Genomic DNA, 25,417 nt, shown 5'->3' with positions numbered 1-25,417 from the left:
AAATCAACCAATACAAATTGAAGAAAATATTGATGATGTTGAAAGTCTTGAAAAAGGTATAATCATTTCTTTTATTTATTTTGTGTTTAAAATTCCTTCATTTTGAATTACTTTCTACTTCCAATAAATTTTTTTTTTTTGCAGAGTTGACAACTGGGGCAACTGGAGTTAAGAGTGCTGGTTCATCCCTGCCAACCATTACTGTAATATTATTTTATTTACATTTCCTTTCCAGTTCTATGATTTTGTATCTTTTACACTTCTTTTCCATTATTAACTGCCAAGTGACAAACTGACAACTAGTGGTAGTGGGACAAAGGGACAATGGCTTGGAACAATTGTATTGTTACTACCCTTGAATCCTTGATTCCTTTCAATCATTGAGTAAAAAAACAGTCAAATAGTGAAACATGTATATTAACATCAGTTCAGTAGGCCTTAAAGCCTTTTACCTTGATTCGTTGATTGAATCTTGAGTGAAGATGTTATGGTAATCTGATATGGTATTTCACTCTCCGTTACTCATTTACTTTTTATTTTTTTCAATTCTTTAATTTTGGCTATGATGATGTTTTCACCTTTGTCCGAATCAAAGAATTTTGGGTTGGTATATTGTTTTGAGTTTTGGGTTTTGTTCCAAAACTCAAGTATTAATTTGCCTCCAATTCTACCTTGATATGAAAACTTAGCAATCTGAGCCACATGCCCACATGTTAGACTATTACTCTGTTAGTATGTAGTACAACATATATTAAACTTGTGGTATTTCACCATTTTGCATTTCTTAATAGGAAGATGAGGCATTATAGTTTACAATTGCTGAATTGGAGTTCTGAAAGCCAATTGCTTATTGAATACTTGAATGGTTGTTTAATTATCAATTTTTGAACTGTGAAGTTGTGAACTACTAAACTGTGAATCTGTGATTCTGTCATTATGTGAATGTGTGGATTTGTTAATAGTGTTATCTGTGATTATTTCATTTTTTAACTTAACTAGCTAATTTAGTATTTTTGTAAATTTTTGTAACATAATTAGCTAATTAATTAGTGATTTTAGATCTTTTAGTCTATATTTTTTTAGTTTTGAAACTTGAGTTGTATTTTGCTACAAATTTTACTAATTTAGTGATTTTAGTCTACAATTTTGCATTATTATTTTTAATTGTTTTTCCAAATCGAATTTAATCTGAAATTCGATTTTATCCGACCGAATCCGGAATATAAAATATTCGAGGGTTATGTAGTTTGAAATTCACGAATAGGATATAAAAGAAAGTAATCGAAATCCGAATGAATTGAAAGATAAGAAATCTGATCTGTCCAAGCTCGTCCGATGCACATGCCTAATTAAGGACCCTCTAAGGAATAACTCATTCTTAATTACTAACACTATTCCACGACAAATTATGCCGTGGACCCAGGTCCACCTTGCAACGGCGTCGTATTGGACCCACGGCAAAATAACTGCTATTCCATGACAAAAATGGTTAAAACAGACAATGGAGCATGTCTATTCTCATAAATGTTATTTCATTTCTGACCTATTCCAAGAATTAAACATTTTATAGATTTTTTTAATTGTTCGAAGAGCAGCGAGCAAAACTTTTGTGCACTTAAATTTATTTTTATATTTTATATTCAAATATTACTTTTTATTTTTTATTTTCCTTATTTTGCTTAATTGGCTCGATCAACTTAGCTAGCTACAAGATCTCTCCATCCCATTTTATTTGTACTTTTTACTAATTTAATTACGGAGTATTAATTTGGCTATAACTTGATTTTTATGTAAATACTTTAAGTTTAAATTTTAAAATAAAAATTAGATATTGGCTCTGTTTGGCAGAGCTTATAGCTTATTTTAAACTACTAATAAGCTATAAGCTCTGTTTGGTAATGCTCTCAAAATAAGCTAGTAGCTTAAAATAAGAGTTTATTTTGAAACGGTACTTTAGGTAGTTTTTCAAAAATAAGCTATTAGCTTTTTAACTTTTTTCCATCCTTATCCTTATTATTTTAAATAAATGACATCATTTACCCCTCCCAATTAAAATCCTTTTGACATTTTTTTTCATTATGTTTGATTGTAATTTCAGTTTGACATTTGTGTTTGAACATTAATTTTTGTATGAAATAATCTTATGAATTATAAACATTTTGTTTTACTTTATATATTTTCAAGTATATATTCTTACTTTATATTTTATTTAAATATATTGATTTCATTATTTTATATTTAACATATAAACAAACCTATTTAAATTTAAAATTATTTAAATTGTATGAAGATGTGCTTTTTAGTCTTTTTACATTTATTAGCTTATCAAAAAGCTAATTTTACCAAACACTTTTAAGCATAACAACTAGCTTAACAGCTTTTCAGATTTTAGCTTCGAGCTTATAGCTTTCCAGTTTTCAGCTACTTTTCAGCTAGGTTTGCCAAACATAGCCATTATAAAATGTGTAAATTTCAATTTTAGTCATCAACTATTGTGGTATTGTTACATTTAATCATATCCTTTTAAGTTTGCCTCGATCATTATATCATTAACTTCTTCTTTTTCCAATTAGTCATCCCGTTTATATTTTTTTATTGTTCAATAAATATGGCTAACAAGCAATTTTCTCATTCAATTAACAAATTTAGAAGAGAGGGAGAGAAACTACATGTTGGGGCAAGAGGCTTAATTGATACTCCGTAAAAAAATTACATGTTAGTCATATTTATTAAACAATAAAATGACACAAATTTTAAATTGATAACTAATTGGGACAAACTAATAATAGTCAAGGATGTAAGGATGCAAAATAAAATAAATAAAAGTAAATGTAACAATATCACAATAGTTGATGACTAAAAGTAGAATTTGTTCTTATAAAACTACACACTATATTTTTCTTCTCGTGTCTCATTTTATTTGTCCCATTCACTATTTATTGGTCAACTCAATTCTTATTTCTTTGTTTATCTTATTTTAAAACATTTTTTTAATAATTTTTAAATTTGACTTTTTGTATTTAATAGTACTTTTGATGTAATTTTCAAATGTATCAATTTTATATACTAAATTAAATTAAATATTACATAAATGAATTGTAAACAAATTGAGTGAAGTCTCATTAACCAAAGTTAACGCATAAAATGAGATGGATGGAGTACTTATTTCAAGACTTATAGCTCAACCCAAAATTTTATAAAAGATCAAAACTAAATTGTATTAATCTTCGAGGAATAAAATTCAACAAAGTTGTTGTTACAAAAAAGAGCATATAGTTATATAAATGCTCATATTTATGTAAATCACAACCAAATCAACTACCGTAGCTAATTAGGACAAGTTCGATCTTCACTTCATTGTCAAATGAAAGCATAGAAAGAAACAAGTCATGCAATGGAAAGGTGGAAGGGAAGTTGTATGCAAGCTAGAAAACAGTTGCATGTGAGTGAAGGAAATGAAACAAAAAAGATGCCATCTTTGTAGTGATTAGGCTTTGGATGTATGTGTTCCTCATACTCTTTACACTTCAATTTTTTCTCCTTTTTTTCATTTTTTTGTTACTATTGAATCTATTATAACGTAGCATTTGTTCTATACTTCCTTTATTTGTTGCTGTCTAAAGAGTCAATACTCTACCACGAGTTTCGATTCTATGACATTCTCTCCGGGACAGTCACGGAGGCGCCAACTGAGCACAGCATGTTCTGCATCTCTTTCTTATCATTTTTTTTTTTTTAGAACGCCAGATAGTTGTGCCAAAAATGTAATGATTCATTCTCTCATTGAAGCAAAACTCTCTTTGTTTCCATCATCACCGTAACTAATAATCGCAATAGTTGGCTTATATGCTTAGGTAGAGCTAACTCTTTTTAGAGGTAAAACCATTGCTTCAAGGGATTGCCTTCTTAGCTATTATAACAATTACTAGTCTTTTTTATGCGTGACGTCCAAAAACATATGCCTAATATTTATATTTTAAAAAATAGCTAACAATTTCTTACTAATTAAAATCTAAATGAAAACATTATTTATTATATTAATTCAATATATAATGTCAACAAATATCATTATCATTAAAGAACATAAGAAAAAATATGGTGGATGCATGTGCATGGTAAAGTTAATGGAAAAGATAACGAAAGTTATAACAGTAAGGATATTTTTGTCGAAAAAATTGTATAGTACAACTCTAAAAACACATTGTACAAAATGATTAGCACTAAAGACATGGACATAAATTAGGGATATTACTTTGATTGAGACTTATAGTGTATTATTATTACTATGGTTTATAGTGTATTATAATTTGTGGAATATAATTCATTTTATTTTATAATAATATTATTATTATTATTATTGTTGTTGTTGTTGTTGTTGTTGTTATTATTATTATTATTATCATCATCATAAATGGATATTTTGGTTGTCATATTACTTATTCCTTTTCAATTATCGACCAAACACTAGAATATAAATTATATATGCACGTGTAACTCAATTGATTTCTAAGTAATAGATTGTAGGCACTAACATAATTGAATTGTGGCAGCCGCAATGAGAAAGTTACACCTAATGTGGTGGGTTCCTGGTGAGTTATTTACGAAAATGTCACCGCGTCGTTTTCTTAAAATTACATCTGATTCGTTGATTTGGACACGTGGACGATTGCGAAGTGTTCTCTTTTCTTTCTTTGGGCGAGGGTGCGCACCTGAGCGCGCCCATATATATATATATATAATTCAGATCAAATGAGGGCCCATCCTTAGGGGAGGACGTGAGGACTAATCTTATAAGTTCATTTTTTTATTTGGATGACCCAAATTATATATATATATATATATATATATATATAGGGTCTGGTTCCAGTGCGGACATAGCTTCCAGTACTGTCACTCACCATTAGGTACGCATAAATGCACCACAAAGTATCGGAAATGCACCATTAGGTGTGGTATATTTTTTTTGTGTAGTGCATTTTGGAGTACATTTGTGCATTTCATTCTGGTGCATTTCAGAACACTGGTCCATTTTTGTATACTTAATGGAACAATTTGCACCGACCGCACGAGAAGGCCTGTCCTCATTTGAACCAATGTGTGCGTGTATATATATATATATATATACACACACACACATTAAAGAAGGGAAATAATAAAGAGGCAATAAAGATTCTGAAAGTAAGAATCTTCTTAATTCATGAACACTCCAACAATTCTTATCTTACTGTCAGGGGAAAATGAGGAAGAAAGTTGTACTAGCATTCAATAAAGATGAATTTTAGTCAGGCAATATTAAAGGAGTTGTTAGACTGAATTAATTCTCCCATAATTATTAATTTTGCATGAAAACATTCATCATATCAGAAGCAAATAGCTAAGCTAGCACATGATGAATGGATGAGGGGAACCTATGCAAGCAAGGAATCTGTCAACCTCAAAAGCCTATACTCTTGTTTATTCATTAATTTAAATTATCAAAAGAAAAAAAACAACTCTCCTAAAGATTCTTGAAAAAACTTACACTTTCTCCACTCTTAGAACATTTTTTTAATTAATAGTAGTAGTACTATGGTGCCAATCTCATTAACAAAAGCTTTAAACACCTTTTCCCCCTCCCTCTTCCCCAAAGGAAAAAGTTCTTTACTGCCTTAATTATTTGCAACTAATTAAGTTGATTCCGAGTTATTATGCCAAAGATCTTGTGGTCTAGTGGCACTCGGTGTCCCGAAAAACTCTCACATGAATGATGGGAGTGTGTTCGTTCCTCAGTGGAACCTTCAATAGGTTGAGAAAGTAGCTATGAACAGATACTACATTCTAACAGAGTTATTAGCCCTCAAAAATAAAATATCATATAATAAATACAAATCTCAAACACTTATATTTTAGCCTCATAAATTTTAATTTTAGTATCATAACGCGCTAATGCGACATTACTAACATTATTATATATAGTCATTTATTACAATTTTCTTTAAATTAGAGTTAATTTTTAGGACAATATAATTCAGAATTTTTACAATTTTAGTCTCATCTTCTGGTTTTTTTTTTTTTTTGAATACTACTAACTCTATTAGAATGCAGTATCTGTTCATAACTACTTTCTCCACTGAGGCTCGAACCCACCACCTCCCGACCTCCCGTATAAAGGGAAGAGTTTGATGTCACTGGACCACAAGGTCCTTGGCCATCTTCTGGTTTAAAAACGTATACAATAAACAATAATTTTGTAACTTTTTCATTAAATTCTTTCTATATTATGTCATTTATATTTATTTTTATGTCATTTACAAGTATTTTTTAAATAGTAATAGAATATTGCAATTATCAAACTACCAAATTATTCCAATAGTTAAAGCAATTGGACAAAAATTGTAATGGGAAACAAAATGTGACAATTTCAAAAAATCATAATATTAAATATGATCAAATTAAAAGAAAGTACTAAACATAACAGCGGCACAATAGTTGTTAGACTAAAAATAAAATTTATTCCATTATCTCTGACTGTTGTTCTTAGTTGTGAAATTTAATCAGTTTTATGTTAGTAAGTCCATGTACGAAGGAACTAATTTGACAATAATGTATACTAATTCGGTATGATATCTATATTGAGATGGGATTGTACATCCTCGTGACATCACGTCACTTGATATTTTAATCAGTCTCATCTCAACATTTCATTTACTTTGAGGGAGTGAGGGAAATTCATTGATCGAAATGAATATTACGTGATGAAATAAAGGTTAATATTCATTTTGTCAATAAATTTTCTCCATTTTAAAATAAATGAAATAATGAAATATAACTGATGGAGATACCAAGTCATGTAATATCTTAGGATATTCAATACTAACTTGTATTTTTTTTTTTTGAACATAACTCATTTGTATATGGTGATAGTTAATGACTAGATCCATATGGCAGAAAGTGTCCATCCGTTCTGATTGCCAACAAGTCTGCCGACTTCTTAATGACTCTCCCCGGGACTTATCATATACTAATATTGTAAGTAGGGACAATCGTGGATGCATATATTCTATCTAAGTTTCAGGCATTATTTGCCGTTAGATACACTAGCTTAGTAGATCAGTGAATGCGCTTGCTCACACCTTAACTCGGGTTGTGCATCCCCAACACTGGTTTTTGTGGTTGAGTTAATTTTCTCTCTCATTGTATTTGCTCATTGATTAATTGATCTAGTTTCTTAAAAAAAAAAAAAAAAAACTAAATCCACTAGGGACTAATAAATGCTTATTTTTTTCTAAATAAAGAGAGAAAAAATGAAATAGAAAAGGAAGAAGAAATCACCAAACACCCACAATATATTACTCTCCTTAATGAGTCCTCACCCATTCCCATCTGGCCAATAGTTTCTCCCTTCCTCTGCCCACCCTTTTTTTCTCTCTTCCCACACGTGAAGCTTCTCAACAAAATTCTCTCAAATTGGCTTCGCTTATACTCAATCTTTAAGCTGCTAGCTTAAACAAAACCAATCAGCTTGTATGGCAGTTTGGTCCTCCGATTAGTTAGACTTAGACTCATTCCTCTGCCTAATACACATTGGAAAACATTTCTGTTGTGTTTTTTGTTCTGCTACGACATTGTGGGTCAGAACCGAACGAGGTTCTTTATCCCTTTAAGAGGTGCTTCTATTCTTATCTCAGAAGACAAGTAGGAGAGGGATTATTATTTGTTTTGTTTTGATCTTCTCTTCAAAGCGAGAAATTCCCATGATGAATAAAGGCTTGGTGAGAATGAAGCGGAACACGGCGGCCGGAAACGGGACGATGTTGTCTCCGGCGAAGAATGGCGACGGCGGCGCGTCGGGGTGGGAGGTTAGGCCATGTGGAATGTTAGTACAGAAAAGAAGTTCAGATTTTAATCAAAGTGTAAAGTATGGTTCATCTCACCATGAAGTCTACATTCATTCCCAAGCAAATCTTGGTATGTATCTATATATATATACATATATATTTATGTAATATCTACTTTCTCAACCTACTGAAGCACACAGAGTCAATACCGCCCAAATTCATGACCTTTCATTTGGAAAAGTTACTTAATGAAAGAGTTACTTCGTATCATTAGATTGTTATTGTGATTTTAGTTCTTAACGAACTGATAAGTTGGATTGCACATTTATGTTTATATATTATATATATGCTGTTATTGTAATTTTAGTTCTTAACGAACAAGAAAATGCAGGGGATCAAATGAACAGAGAAAAGAGGTGTCCTGAAATGTGCAGAACTGTGAAAATGGAGAACTCATCCAAGGAAATCACAGATATCAGATTGGAAATTGACAAGCTTGCAAAGCAGGTGTGTGGTAAATTTGTTGCTACCCTATAATTCTTTAAAAAAAAAAAAGAATTAAAAAGAAGAAGAATAGAAAAGAAAGTGGTTCTGAGAGATAGCTTCGTTTAATTATAAGTTATATTAGGTGTACTCTCAAATTTTACTTTCTCACTTTTATTCTCAGAGCAAATAATGATAGGCTATTGTCATCACGTAGGTCCAAAAAACTGTCTACATCAAGAATTTAAGAATGGAGTAAAACTTGTGAGTAAAATTTTGAAGTCCGTATAGTAATTTTCTTTAATTATTGATTTTGGTAGGTTGGAAATGTTGAAATGGACATCTATGGTGGCAAGAAAGTGGCAGAAATGGCAATATTGAACATGATTGAACTATTTATGACACAACTCATAAAATTAGATGGAGTTTCTGGTGATGGTGATGTGAAATTACAGAGAAGGATGCAGGTAACTGTATAATGTTACTATCAGTTTAAATTTTTAGTTAAAACAGAACATATTTTTCAATTCGATTTCAAAGTTTAGTTTGCATGTGTTGAGCATGTGACATATTACTGTGTATTCATATTATCAGTTTAACTTTTTAGTTAAAACGCGAAATCATATAACTTAATGGTTTTGTTTGGTGTATTGATTGAAGGTGAAGAGGGTGCAGAAGTACATTGAAAATCTTGATATGCTAAAGATAAGAAACTCAACACTGGGAAGCAATAATGCCAGGGTGGCAGCTCAATTCCAGCAAGTGCACAACAAGTTAGCTGGCAGAAATAATGAAGGGCCTGTTAGAGTGACAGCAAAATGGGAAAACTTTTGAAATCATGGCAAACACAAATTTGGTTCCAAAAATGGACAGTTAATGAAGCACTAATACACTAATGATGCCTATAGTGTGGTTTTGGATATGGGTGTACACTGGGATTTATGTATACATTGTCCCATCCCTTTGTTTTCTTATTTGTATAATACGGGGTAATAAACTTTTTTAGGCCTTTTGATTATGGGCATTAGAAGATATTGTATGGTGACCATTTGAGTTCCAAGTTGTGTAAATGTATATATAGCATGATGGTTAAGTCTTTACTCATTTGTTTCGGGAGAAGGATCAATTCATTTTGATTTTTTTAGGGAAAAAAAAAACTTATTGCAAACACAACAAAGAATTTTTTTTTTTTAACATTAATGTATAATCAGTGTTGCTAAAATCCCGCCTAGACGCTAGGTGCTGGCTGGCCACTTACCGCCTAGGCCTAGGCCTAGGCACTAACTAGGTCACCTAGTCAGCTGATTAGTTATTTTTTTTTTTAAATGAGTTATTTCACTAAAAACGACATGTGTCGTTTTGAGCGAAACAATCTTAAATTGTTCAAACTATATATGCTTTTAGGTTAATATTAACTATGAAAATATTAAATATTTTATAATTATTATTCTTAAAAGAATTTTAAAAAATTTTAAAAATTAAAAAATAAAATAAAATAAAATAATAGACGAACGCTTAGCGATTTTTTCAATCATGCGTATAATGGCTAGACCTTCAAATAAACGAGCACAACCCACAATAAAACTAACTATAGACAAATCTCCTATGAGGATCCGTGAGATGGATAAGTTTTTCATGAGTAATATTACAATTTTTTCATAAGTAATTCTTCAAGCCCTAATATTACGTTTTGATTTAAAAGTATTACATTTTTCATCATAAGTTTGCATTTTTCTAATAAATGTTACACTATATTCTCTCGTAAGTAGTAATCAATCAATTTATTCATTATTACTAATACACTTTCCTTTATAAGTAACAAACAATTTATTTGTAATTAGTGGTACATTTTTCAATATAACTAATACATTTTCATCTTAATTTCACCCATTTCACATGAGACTCACCCGAACTATAAGGTTTCCTTTACCCTTTTCGATTTGCTTTCAAAATTTTAACTTGTTGACTACAATAAATTGTTAAGAGTTGTAACTTGTCAATGCAGAATATTGTTAATTAAAACTAGAATATTCAGTATAAACTAGAATTAAGGAAACAATATATGGCATATTATATCACATGTATTCAAATATAGAGGTTTAATTAACATATATATGGCATGTGAATATTCAATTATTTATTGAATTTGAACATTCAATTATAATCTTTGACAGGGTGTTTGGTTGGAGGGAGTTTAAATTTCCTTCCCACTTAATTCACACCTAATTCCGAAGGTAACTAAATTCCTTCGTTTGGTTGGAGGGAATTGCAATTCCGCGGAATTGCAATTCTCTCATTTTCATGGAATTATAATTCCATGACCCCCTATGGGATTTTAATTTCATGGATTTTAAGAATAAAGAAAGATACTCATGAGACAAAATTATCCATCTTTTTAACCTAAAATTGATGCATGATTTTCTATTTTAGCTAATACTGTGTATTATCTTTGACAACTATCAACAAGAAAGCCGTTCCCGAGCAAGCAATAATCATTCTTGACACAGATTGAAGGTTAGGGATGTGGGTGTGATGAACCCTTTCAATTATAATTGTTTTTGAATGTAAGCGTTTAGAAAGCTTAACATTTTATTATGTTTAATTAAGTTGTATACTTTTATTTTTTATGCTTTTTTTTTAATGTGACCGTATGAAGCTTAAAATTTGATGAAGTATTTGCATGAAAATTAATTACAATAATAATAATAACAACAACAACAACAATAATGGGCATTTTGGACCTTATACTACTTATTCCCTTTCAATTCCTACGTATACCAAATATTGGAATTGAAATTCCTAGTAATTTTATTCCCGCCAACCAAACACTGGAATTTAAACTCCTACTTTATTCTCACATTATTCTTTTCCCATGGAATTGCAATTTCTTTCCCACCTAATTCTTTCCCTCCAACCAAACGCCACGTGAATGTAATTTAATGATAATTTATACATCTTTGAAGATAAAAAAAAAACATATATCTGTAACACTGTCATTTGTGAATACATAACCATGTGGAGATGTTGATTTAAGTACATGTGGACGTACTTGTGCTTCGAGAGATGAAGAGTTGTGTGCTCATTTGTTAGGAGATGAGCTTTCATGTGTTCTTGTCTAGAAATACATGTACTGTAGATACATGCTATTTCATTTGTATTATTTTATTTGTCGTATTTATTATTAAAAAATAGAATCAAATAGACCATTAAATTACACACAAAATTATAATTGAGTTATACAAAATTCAAAATTAAAAAAATATAATTGAGTCTCTAAACAACTCAAAATCATGCAATTGGATTTGAAATAACATATTTACTAGTATTTGCTTATGTGGCAATTACTCGATTAAAAGAATTAATTTTTTAAATTTATTTTAATAATTTTAAATAAAAATCCATCCCCAAATTCCACCGCCTTTGTCTCCCCCTAGAGACAAAGAACCTCTCTTCATCTCATATTAGAGATATATATAACTCACCATCTTTGGCCTGGAGATGAAGAGTGGTTCTTCGTCTCCGACAGAGACAAAGGCGGGGTGAAGGTGGCTTTTGTTTTTTGTTTTTAAATTTTATTATAAAAATTTTTTAAAATAAATTTAAAAATAATTTTTTAATCCGTAACTGTCACATCAACAATATCAGGTAGACATATTATTTTAGGTTCAATTGCATGATTGTACGTTGTTCATGGATCCAATTGTAATTTTTAGGTTAGATGGTCCAATTATAGTTTCATGTGTAGTTCGATTACCTATTTAATCCTTATTCCTTATTATTACTTGGTCAAATCAACTCTTTTTAACATTATTTTCTTTCACATTTTTAAATTATTATTAAATGTTAAATAACGCGAGTCTCATTTCATTAAATTAACTAGATGTATAAAATGTGATAGATAGAGTTTGTATTAAGTGGGATTAGTGCATTTTCTAGAGGATAGGTTGATATTGGTTGGAGCTAGGGAGATCAGAGATCATCACTTATTATGAGATATCTGGACAAGTTATAGTCGAATGAGTCCTTGGTTTTTTTTTAGTAAAAGAGGGGATAACTCCTAGGGAAAAAAACTATCAGCTAACTCTCTAACTCTGCGGGCAACTGTGACATGCACCATGTCATTGAAGTAGCTCTCCTCACTCTCCAGGGGACACATATTTCTGGCAATCCACTCCTTAAATTGGAAAGCACCGAGAGATGCTAGACAATCAGGGATGAGTCCCTTTTGTTGCAAATTAAAACTACTACTCTCTTTTTGTTGTAATAAAGTTGAGTTTTGAGTGTTAAACTTTTGTAAGAATAGAATATTATTTAATTTATTTTAATCACTAATATAGCAAGACTAGAAAGAGACGTGACCAGTAGGCAGTAGCTATTATAAATTTCAATTCTTTATTATTAATATTAATTAATAGAGTAATTGTAATTGTAATTTGTCTCCGAATTATTAAGTAATTATCATTTTGTCACTAATTCCTAGATACTTGTTATTTCCTTTTTCAAGACATTTTTGTACAAAATTAGGGAAAAACTAGCAATAACTAAAGAGAGAACAAAAATAGCAACATAGATAAAAGTTTAAAAATGAAATATGAGCACCTACCAGATCTAGAGACGAAAATAACGATCTCACTTAATTAATTAATTAATTAATAATAGTTTTTGCTTAAAAAAAACATTTTTGGGATATAAAATATTTAAATTTTAAAAAGGCAGAAGGGTAAAATAGGCCTATGTACTACAACTAATTGTTCATCCAACACCATAAACTACAATATGGTCCATCTAGACCCTCAAACTTATTATTTTGGAGCAAGCAAACCCTCTAACTAATTTGTGACCTGTAATTGCAGGTATTACAAGTCATCTAGAGTTCCGGCCAACTCCAGCGAACCTCCGACGAACATCTGGCCAAATTCCGGCAACTAAAGTCATAATATCAACGACCGGCAACCGTTGACTGTCGTTGTCGCCGGTCGCGTTCTGCCGAAGAAGGCTGGTTGCCATCTCCGGCGATTGGAGATGGCGACCAGTTGGTCACCTTGGCCTTCTCTACTGCCGGAGATGGCGACCAAGTTGGTCACCTTTTGCACGGCCAGAGAAGGCGACTAGCCATCTTTGGTAGAACGCGACCGGCGACAGCGACAGTTAACGATCGTCGGCCATTGATATTGTAACTATAGTTGTCGGAATTTGATCGGATGTTTGCCGAAGGTTCGCCGGAACTCTAGATGACCTGTAATACCTGCAATTACAGGTCACAAATTGGTTAGAGGGTTTGCTTGCTCCAAAATAATAAGTTTGAGCGTTTAGATGGACCATATTGTAGTTCATGGTGCTGGATGAACAATCAGTTGTAGTACATAGGCCTATTTGACCCTTCTGCCTTTTAAAAAATATACGGAGTATATTTTAGGAGAGTTTTTCTACTAAGTTAATGTTTTTAATATTAAATAAAATAATAAATACATTAATTAAGGAGTTAATAATGTAGTTTAGTGGTAGAAGTTCTATTCATTATATACATATAACTTTAAGGAATAACCTAACCAAACCTTTGATATACAGAAAATTTCATGTAACACCTGAATATGTACTCTAAGTCAAGTTTGTATTGTAATCCTAGTCAATAAAAGACTTTAATTTCTCGTTAAATTTAAAAATTTTCATTACCAAACTAAATATTTAATTAACTTGGCTGGGTTGCTCCAACTACCTGATTAAAGTATATTAACCAAACATTGATGGTGTGTTTGGTTGACATGAATTTCAATTCCTTTGCAATGAAATTCATCATCCATGCCAATTATATTGTTTGGTTGGAGAGAATTACAATTCCCTCAAACCATTGAATTACAATTCATACACTTCCCCAAAAGAATTCCAATTCAATAGTGGGATGCATTAGAAAAAATGAAGAAATTTACAAATTTGTCCTTGATTATAATAATAATTATTATTACAAAGAGTATTTTAGTCTTCATATCACTTCTTCCTTTTCCATTTCCAAAATTCTTTTTCACTCTACCAAATAATGTAATTAAAATTCCTATTTTATTCTCACCTTATTCTTTTCTTACTGAATTACAATTCATTTCCTTTCTAATTCTCTCATCCCAACCAAATGCCCTATAAGTGAATTAAGTATCCTGAAGAGTTTTTGTAAGTGTGATTAGGAAAGAAAAGAAGAAAAAAAAAAACAAAACAAAAATTGATAAGTAACGCGTCAGTCGGCGCGTGCAACGGGGCTTTGCTGTGCGCGAAACACGCACAGCTTCTCAAGTTTCTTGGCATTAATGTCAGTGAATTACTGTTCCAAAAATCATACGTTGCAGATAAACCTTTGTTTTCTCTTACATGCATTATCTCTCCTCCATGTGACCATTTCATCCTCAAAAACCGTGAAAAAAAAAAAACTAAGCATAGATGCTCAGTTGTGAAGTCTGACTGTCAAAATCAATCTAAAATTACTTTTACCTAAGGCCTTCCCCATTATGGAGATTTTACACAAATTTTAAGAAAAGTAGGATGGCGTGGAGGAGTGATAAAGGGGAGAGGGAAAAATGGAGTACCTCCTGCAAGGAACCGTGTTTTGCAGGAATTGTGAGGCCCATCTCTGTTTGTAGCACATCTCCTTGCGCGCAAATTGCGCGCCCCTGGGCGCATAAATACTTTAATTTTTAAAATTTTTTTTTTCAGTTTTATTCTTTGTTTTATTGTTTTCCTTTTCTTTTTTTCCTCCATTCCAATTTTTTATTTTTCAATCACACCTACAAAATCTCCTCAAAAACCGGTTACTATTGAGGAAGGCCTAATTATCAAAACATGGAGTTTGAATTTTTCCAAAACCCTTAAAAAATTCCTATTAGCCTTCTCAAACAAGTGGAATACAAATGATTAAACAATATTTGTCATCATCATACTTTGCATTCCAAAGTCAAACAAGTACTTTTTGTCATTTTGGAGTGATTATTTACTTTAATCATTAGCAATACAAAATGTACTATTCTTTCGGCCGATGGCATATTTTTAATAGCCCAATGTGCTACCTAACAAGAAACAAATAGATCTTTGATGCTTCAAATTAAGAAATAATCATATCTTCATCCGTGGCATCTAATCAAAAGTTATGCCAGAGCTTAATTTGACGGCTTCATCCATTGGCCCCCCAATTCCGAAAGAATAATATATATGGCATAATCTTCAGCGATGACTTTTTAATTTATGCACCAAATGTGTGCCAATTTGTGTATCATTATACACCGTTGATTCACATCATTATATCACATCACTGTACCTGAAATATTAGCCATTCAATTTCACATCTCAATAGTGCGTGGAGATCATAGATTCACATGATAGCAATGGTTCACACTTGAAATGCACCCCCATCCTCCCCCACACATATATATATATATTAGTCATTGAGTCTCAAAATGTGTGCACTTGAAGACAAAACTTGTGCAATTAAGGAACTAAACTTATGCACCTGAACAAAACTTATACACTTCAAAATTAGAAAGAATTACCAAAATGTCTTTTTTTTTTTTTTTAACTTGGATTACTATATGCACATGTAGTATAACATGTTTGTGCACTTGAAGAATGAAACTTATGCACTTGAAGAACAAAACTTATGCATCTTATCAAAGAACGAAACCAGTGCATCTAAAGAACAAAACTTGTGCATAAACTTAGAAAATTACCAAAATGCCACTACACATTAAACTTGTGCATCTGAAGAACACTTTATCTAGACCAGATTAAGGGCTGAGATTTCACACTTTAAAAAAAAAAACTTTGAAACCTCTTCTTATTTGATATATATTTATATATAACCCATGGTTGTTAAATAATTTATAATTTTTTTAGTACATTCTAACCTATCTATAGTATCTGCTCAATGCGATGCTGGTCTCTACATAGTCTTTTGATTTTCAATTGAATGCATTTAACACTTCACTGAAGAGTCTTCAGAACTCAAGTGACTTGATATATGTATAGCTTGTTCTTCGTTGAAAGGCATCCGGACTCAAATGACTTGATCTTAAATGAAGGATTGAATCAACAGTCTTGGCCATGCTTGGTTAGGCCAGATATATGGCATAATCTTTAGGGAGGGATTTTTATTTTAAGGATCACAATAGCTTCAAACCTTTCATGATGTCTTCATAAGCTTTAAAGCTTTGCAAGATATTTTTAGGATGTTTCCAGGATGTTAAAATTTAGACTTGCTTGTACACGACACTTGAGAACATATAAACTACCCAAGGAGCCTTTAAGGATATGAGATTGTTTTGACTCGTGCCAAGGAGCTTTGAAGAATATGGGGCAGTTTAGACTCGTGCTAAGAAGTATCGTTTATCTTCCTCTATTTCAAATTTTATAAAAGGGTTTGCCCCCATCATCGGTTGAAGTGTATATGCCCGTGAAGAGATGAGAGGCAAAGTTATCCCACTGGGCGCGCCATAATATTTAATATATTAAATTCAAATCCAATATTTTAGTTACAATGAGTATCAATATAATGTAGTGCGGGTCTTTGTATAGTCTTCTGATTAAATCAATTGGATGCCTTTAACACTCCACTGAAGGGCCTTCGGAACTCAAGTGACTTAATATATGTATAGCTTCTTTTTCATTGAAGGGCTTCCGAACTCAAATGACTTAATTTTCAATGAAAGGTTGGATCAACATGTTCGATCTTCGTCAAAGGACCATATATATGGCATAATCTTCATGGAGGGGGGATCATGCTTCAAAGCTTTCTAGTAGGCCTGGCAATTATGGACACGACACGAGACCGGACACGAAAATAACGAGTTAGTGTTTAACCTTAACATGTCTCGGGTCGTTAACGGGTTGACCCGTTAAGAACCCGTTATGTTTCGTGTCTTAACAACTCAACCCATTAAACCTGTTAAGAACCCGTTTAACTCGTTAATATTATCGTGTTAACGCGTTTACACGAACCCATTTACACAAACCTATTTATAACCCGCTAAGAACCATTGTCATTTAGGTAATAAAAACCATTGTCATGAATGAGATTACAAAAGATATCATGAACATAACGATGAATTTACTACATTAGCCTAAGATCCTATACCAATTATTGATGTTCAACAATCTGAAATTTGAATTTTTATTGTGTTCAATTTTATTTTAACAATTAGTATGGACTTCTTTAATTATGATTGTTGGATGTTATTTTATCATTTTATAAATGTTATAAATTAATTTTTTTTTTAGTTTGTTGGATGGATTGAATTGTAGGTTTTATTTCTTGTTTATATAACTTAACTTTATATTTTAGTTTCTTTTAAAATATATTAATAGATTTAGTGGGTTTAAACATGTTTCGTGTCATGTCGATACGACTCGAACTCTACTAACAAAACGTGTTTATCGTGTCAACCCGTTTAACCCGTTAACAATTCATGTTCGTGTTAACAATTTGAACCCGTTAACCTTAACGTGTCGTGTCCATGTTTAGCCTTATCGTGTTCGTGTCGTTATCGTATCGACTCGTTAACGAACCATCGTATGCACGAATTGCCAGGTCTACTTTCTAGGATATCTTGATCTTCAACAAAAAAATGTTAGCTCCAAAGTAGCATCAAGAGAGAACTCTATAGAGCTTTAATGTATCTTCAATGTGCATTTTGAAATGAAATGAAAGCTCTATTTATAGTGGTGAGAATGTGAGAATCCCACTCCATCTTTAATTTTGTAATATTTTTTTCAAATACATAAATAATTATTTAAGATAAATATTAAGAATTATCCAAAACTAATCATGTCACAATTGTGTACAAGTTCAACGATTCTATCATTATATTTGAATTTAATAATAATTATTTAAATTCAAATATAATAAAACTTTTAGGGGGTGTATTCAATCATGACTTTTGTAGATTTTTAAAAACTTTTAAAATGATAGATTTTAATAAACTTTTATTAATTTTCATACAGTCGTTCAAAACTTTATAAAACTCTACAAAAGTCTGTATAAAAAACTTGCATAAACTTTTATCAACTTTTTTATTTTAAAAAGTGTACAAAAATCATTAAAATTCTAAATTGAATACATCCTTACAAACTTTCATAAGCAATTCATAACAATATTAAAAACTAAAATTTATAGTTATAGAATTGTTCAAATAAAATATTTAAAAATATAATTACTTTTTCTTGAGAAATTAATATTTAAAAAATATATAATTACTAGTTGCATAAAATAAAAAAAATTAATAATATATATATAAATTATATTTGATATACTGCTAGGTATCAAGCAAAGAGCTATTATTTGCAATAACAATATGGGACTGCTAACAACAACAAGATGCTTCTCTTTGTAGCATCAAATTGCTATTGTGAACAATAGTTCACTGTTTATAGCATCAAATTGCTATTGTGAACAATAGTTCACTGTTTATAATAGCATGTTGTTAAATATATATATATATATATATATATATATATATATATATATATATATATATATATATATATATATATATATATATATATACACTATGAATAAACATCTGAATATTATGATACATATAGTAAAAATTGACGGTGATAGATAAAAAAAATTTACTCTGTTCATGTATTTAGGAGAAAAAGTTTAGAAGTTAGGGATAAAAAGTTCATAGAAAAAAAATCAAAATATACAAGCAACAATGAAATAAAAATAATATTATTTTGAATTTTTAGAGGAAGATTGTAAAGTTTAGGAGAGAGAAAAAAATTGGTAGAGTTTAGGTATGTAGAAAATATAGGATAATGAAGAAAAAATAATTTATTGAATTTAGGTATAGTATAAGGTTTATAAAGTTTAAAATTTTAAATAAGGAGAAAAAAATAGAGTTTAAATAGAGAGAGAGAGAGAACCTTTAGAGTTGGTAGAAAGAAAATTTTGAAATCTTAGGGTTGGGGGTTGGATTTCAACTATTTATATTTGAGAAGGAAAAGTATATAAAAGTCTACAGAAGTTCTAAAATTAAAAAATCCTTACAAATTCATAACTTTTTGAATACCACATGACTTTTAAAAACTCTTTAAAAGTTTTAATTGAATACCACATGACTTTTAAAAACTCTTTAAAAATCTTGATCGAATACCGCATGACTTTTAAATACTCTCTAAGGGGGGTGTATTCAATCACGACTTTCATGAACTTTTAAATACTTTTAAAGTGATGGATTTTAATTGACTTTTGTAGAGTTTTTGTAAACTTTTATAGAATCTTTTAAACTTTTATAAACTTTGTAAGAGTTTATAAATATCCATAGAACAAACATTTATAGATTTTTAAAAACTTTTTCATATTAAAAAGTTTACAAAAGTCATTAAAACTCTAAATTGAATACACCCTCACAAACATTCCATAACTTCTATTAATATATTATCTATAAATTAGTGCATTGTAGAAATTAAAAAAAGTATATTGATGTCACAAAAATAGAGTATATTATTCATAAATAAAATATAATCAATTTTTATAAATATAACCAATAAAAATATTTCTTAAACAAATGAAACAACTAATGCTGAGTAATATAATTATCAAAATGTTTAGAATGAAAAAGTACAAATTTTCCTTCAAAAAAAAGTACGAATTAAAATATTCATCTTGTTAGTGCAATTATCTTTGATTGGCATTGGTTTCGCCTTGTTGGATGTCTCTCCACATATCCAAAGCTATTTAAAATTTAAAAATTAAAAATTAAAAAATTTGTTGCGACCAGCAGCAACTTGCTGCTGGTTGCAGCAAATATTAATGTGCTGCACAACAGCAATCTTACTGCTGCTGCTCCATAAATCTGCTGCGATTGCAGCAATTTTTTAGCTGCGATCGCAGCAATTGTTTTGTTGTGATGACAACAAAAAATTTGATTGAAAATTAAAAAAAAATATTTATGAAAGATTTGAAACGTACCGTAAAATTGATGGAAAATTTGCCTAGTTTAGATAGAAGAAAAAAAGTTTGCAAAGAATATTGAAAAGTTTGGGGTTGGAGGGTTGGATTTCATCTATTTATATTAATGAAGAGAAAGTCTATAGAAATCCTATTCTGACAAAGTTTGTGAAAGTCAGTAACTTTTTGAATACCAGTAGACTTTTAATAACTCTATAAAAGTCTGAATCGAATACTTGTATACTTTTAAAGAGTTTTGAAAAGTTTGAATTGAATACAGGTAGACTTTTAAAGAGTTTATAAAAGTCTAAATTGAATACCACACAACTTTTAAAGTTGATAAAAGTATTTAAAAGTTCATGAAAGTCGTGATTGAATACACCCCCTAAATGTTTGAATTGAATACTTCCAAACTTTTAAAGTTTATAAAAGTCATTAAAATTCTCTGAAAGTCATGATTGAATACACCCCCTTAGTCAACTCTAAATGGGCCTTTGGTCCTTGATCAATCTTATTTGGGCCAATAAAATTAATTCAACTATTTTAATTCAACACACCAGCACGACCCAATTAATTAAACTCATCTAGCAATCAATCTCAAAGCACGGCCAACAAAAATTTTAGCAAGCCCATTTGTCATTTTTAAATTTTCCATGTCTACACTCTACAGTATATTTTACATATGGCTAAATAATTTTTAAACAATTTTTTTTCATATAAATTATTATCGTAAAAACTGAGAATAGAAGAGGGAAAATTATACCATGGATCATAGTCTACCTTATTATAAACCTAGTCCAATAACAATTTTCTAATTCTGTATTTGTAGTTGACACATCTCGTACCTGCAGTTAAAAGTTTCTGTACAAGTAGCTATCATATTATGCGTCAGCAATTATCAAGTTATTTGTGTACATGTACAAAAACTGTTAGTTATAGGTATAGAATGTGTTAACTGAATGTACAAATTTTTTATTATCAAAGTTCATAATGCAATATAAACCCTAGTTCATGGTATAACAATTGATAAAAGAGTCATGTATATTTTAGGATTCAATAATTTATAATCGATTTTTTTTTCATATAAATTTAAAATAAGAATAAAAAGTATAATTTATATTTTACTTTTCAAAGCCTAAAAAAAAACTAAAATTTAAGTTGTCTCTTCATTCTCAATCACTAATATTTACAATATTCTTTTTACTATGCATAAACATTACATTTGACTTTCTACCCAAATGTCACAATATGTATATGTATTTTCATATAATATTGTGTAATACAATATATTTATACAAAAATATAATTGACAAAAAAAATAATTTGACAACACGTATTTTATTATATATATAGAAAAATTTTAATGTGAGGGTTGTACTTTCTGTCATTTTGTACTCACTTTTCGTTCTTGAGTTATACTAAAATTGTAAATTTCGTCCCTAATGTTTTATTAGTAAAGGAACGAAAAGTGCAACATTAATGATAACTTAGGGACGAAAAGTGAGTATAACCAACACTTATAGACGAATTCTACAATTACTATATAACTTAGGGATGAAAGTTTAATTTTTCATTAAAAAAAAAAACAAAAGAAAAGAAAAGGGTCAAATTGGCCCCCTAAGTCATTCAGGCAATTAGGTCTCCTAAGTTATTAAAAAAAAAAAAAAAGAAAGCTCCATTCACATCCCTAAACCTGTAAAATAGTGCAATTAAGTCTAAATCGACCTGTATAGCAGGTTAAGCCTTTCAAAACTTGACGCATATTACTTTTAAAATATTTCTTTTTCTTTTTATTCTTAATTTTTGATTTTATTAAATAAAAATAAAAATAAAAATAAACATATTAGCCACCGGCGATGACAACCCTAGCTGTCCGTGAATGAGGCAGCCACCGGCTGTCCTCACCGGACAACCGGTGGCTGATACATTTTTTCAAAAAATAATGTAATAAATAAATAAATAAATAATTTAAGGAATAAAAATAAAAAATATTTTAAAGTTACATGTGCCAAGTTTTGGAAGACTTATTAACTTGTTATATTGGTCGATTTGGACTTAGTTACATTATTTTACAGGTTTAGAGGATGTAAAAGGAGTTTTTTTTTTAGGGATCTAATTGCACTATTTGAATTATTTAGGGGGTCAATTTAATCATTTTTTAAAAATAAAATAATGGTATTTTTTTACACAATAAAAATTTCTTAGAGCATGACCATCAGTGAATCAAAGATGATTATTGTCACCCTAAGAACCGAATCATAAATTTGAAACAAATGTAGGTGATTGGATTTTCATGTTTTGTTACTCCTGCAAAATACAAGAGCATGTCAGAAATTAAAAAAAAATAGAAAAGAAGCAGCAGTGCGCGCCCTTGCACTTGGCGCGCACTGCCGCCCCAGCGGGCGCGTGCTTCCCACACGCCCGTTGGATCGAGTCACAGTTAGCGGCCACTCTGACAATTACCTTTCCTTTTACTCCCTCTGTCTCATTTTATCTGTCCTACTTACTATTCATTGGTCAAAGCAACTCTTTCTTCTTTGTTTGTTTTCTTTAGTATTTTTTACTTATTTTTAAATTTGATTTTTTGTGTTTAATAGTACTTTTAGTGCAGTTTCTAAATATATAAATTTTGTATATTAATACAAAAATTAATATTATGAAAAATTAGATTAAAAATAATTTCAGTCAAGTCTCGTTAACTGAACCCGACACATAAAATGGAACGGAGAGAGTATTTTTTTTTGTTTTTCAAATGTCAAATTTTTTATTTTATTTTTATTTTTTAATCCCCTCATATTTTTTTTTTCTAATCACACTTACATAAAATTCTTAAAAAACTGCGAAGAAACTCAACGGATGCTCTTATATACACACACGTGTGTTTGATCAATAATCTATGTTTGTGAAAGTCATGATGCATGCACAATTGTAACCCATGATATGTGGGACCCAAATATTTCCTTGGAAGTCGATATTTGAAACTGAAACTCACTTCCTCATCTTTGACCAAAGAGATAGTCGAAAGTCGAAACCAACACGTGGCAACCCCAAAAGGCATACACCAACACATAACCCACAAGACCACCCTACATACTCTAAACTTCTACGTAAGAAATGATGAATTTATTTCTAGCTCCTATTTTAATTTTATTATGCGAAGGAAAAAAGAAAAATTTAACCTATTATTTTTTATTAGGTATTTTTTTTTCGAGTTTTAGTATAAGTTAAAAAACCAACCAAAATGGGCTATATCATTAAAGTAAATGAGAGATGAATGTAGAAGGATTGGACTCCAAGACAGTAATATGATTCCTGTTCCTAATTGCAGTGGCAAGAGCATGGGCTAATTGATTGTCAGTCCTTGGTCTAAAAATTAAAGAACAAGAAACAATCGAATTTAATAATATAAAAAAACTAAGCCAACATAAGAGTGATACGATGATTTCACAATCAACGCTTAACAAGAACCTGACAGACTCTAACGGAACATTCCTAACTCCCTTTGCTTTCAAATTTCAATGAAGATAGCGCATCATTGCAAGCCAGGGCTATTCTCTATTACGTTTTCCTACTATTATTATTATTAGTAGGAATAAGATTCAAATTGGCCGCTGAACATAATATGAAAATGCAATTAGGCCATTGAACAAATAACAAAGTGTAATTAGCTAGGCTACTGAATACTCCAAATGTATGCAATTTCACCTGATAGTAGGTTACCATCCATTTCATCAAGTTACTTGCTTACATGCACGATGAATTGACATTTTAAAATAATTTTAATAATAAAGATACTAAAATAAAAAATTAAAATAATTTAAAAAATTAATAAAAAAACGCACACCATAGTAAAACAAAAGTTGTTTTGGGAAAGAAGTTGACTTTACGTAAATATAATAATAATAATAATAATAAATAAATTAAATTTGATTCATCCATAGCTTTCTTATATATATGATCCAATGGGTGATCTTTAAGGAGAAGGAAGGGTGCCTTATATATTGCTGAAGACCTTCTGGATGGTTGACAAATGTACAGCATCGGTTTGCCTTCAATATTGGTCATACCTGGATGTCAACAATCACCACACGAGTAAATAGAGTATTCTACCTTTCTAAACTTATATTTTGAGTGGTTGGTGTATGTTAAGGTTGTTATACTATGGGGTCATGGGTTTGATACCCCCAGTAACACCTCTTGTATATTATTTGCTCCAGACTTCCATCTTCCCTTAGCCCAATAGATTTTTATTTTTTTTATTGGGCCAACAACTCACCAATAAAGATAGACATTCTAGTTAGGTCAAGACTTTCCCAATAAAATTAGCCCCAAAAGTCCCATTTCCTCATCAATCTGTTAGGGCCTTAAAAAGTAAGGACAAGTTCAAACCACGCAAATTATGCTGTGGACCCAAGTCCACCTTGCAAGGTGGACCTGGGTCCAAAACTACGTCGTTTTTGTCTTTATTTTTTTTTTAATTAGTAAACATATTGCTGAATATAGAGTTGTCCAAGAATGTGTGAATGTAGAGGTTTCAAAGTGTAAATGTAGAGTATAGAAATCGTGAATGTAGATTTATGATTGTGTGAATGTAGAGTTGCCTAGAAATGTGTGAATGTGGAGGTTTCAAATTGTGAATATGGAGTATAGAAATCGTGAATGTAGAGTTATGAATGTGTGAATTTGTAATAGAGTTAAGAAGTTCTAGCAACTTGTAACCCTGTAATGTGTGAATGTGGAGTATAGGACCTGTGAATATAGAGTTTTGAATGTGTGAATGTGGAGTTTACAAATTGTGAATGTAGAGTATAGTGTATGTGAATGTAGAGTATAGTTACTAAACATATAATCCTGTAATGTGTGAATGTAGAGTATAGCGTATGTGAATGTAGAGTATAGTGTATAGTGTATGTGAATGTAGACCCAGGTCCACGGCATAACAACCCGTTCAAACCAAGCACCAATCGTGCTATTATAATTGCTCTAATGATCTGTTAGGACGTTAAAAAGTATGGATAAGTTCAAACCAAGCATAGTGCAAAAAAGAGTCTTTTTTTAGACTTATACGGTTCATTGTACGGTTGGTATGACAGTATATAAGAAGGCAGCCCAACAATAATTACATATATTGAGAGATAAAAATAAGTTTGTGAGACTCATCCAATAAGCATCAACACACTAAATAACT

At 30.5% G+C, this 25,417-nt stretch overlaps 1 protein-coding gene across 1 annotated transcript; it reads left to right on the top strand.

Moving 5' to 3' along the window:
• Positions 1–7,354: 7,354 nt before the first annotated feature.
• Positions 7,355–9,404, top strand: LOC116027178 (BAG family molecular chaperone regulator 3-like). Its single transcript, XM_031268636.1, has 4 exons — positions 7,355–7,947; positions 8,209–8,324; positions 8,621–8,767; positions 8,961–9,404. Exons 1-4 carry the CDS (start codon positions 7,734–7,736, stop codon positions 9,132–9,134), a joined length of 651 nt encoding a protein of 216 aa, XP_031124496.1. The 5' UTR covers positions 7,355–7,733; the 3' UTR covers positions 9,135–9,404.
• Positions 9,405–25,417: the final 16,013 nt, after the last annotated feature.

This window comes from Ipomoea triloba, chromosome 8 (assembly GCF_003576645.1).
Source record: "Ipomoea triloba cultivar NCNSP0323 chromosome 8, ASM357664v1".
NCBI lineage: Eukaryota > Viridiplantae > Streptophyta > Magnoliopsida > Solanales > Convolvulaceae > Ipomoea > Ipomoea triloba.
Note: the sequence above shows the minus strand (reverse complement) of the source record. Positions and strands in the feature narration are given on the sequence as shown.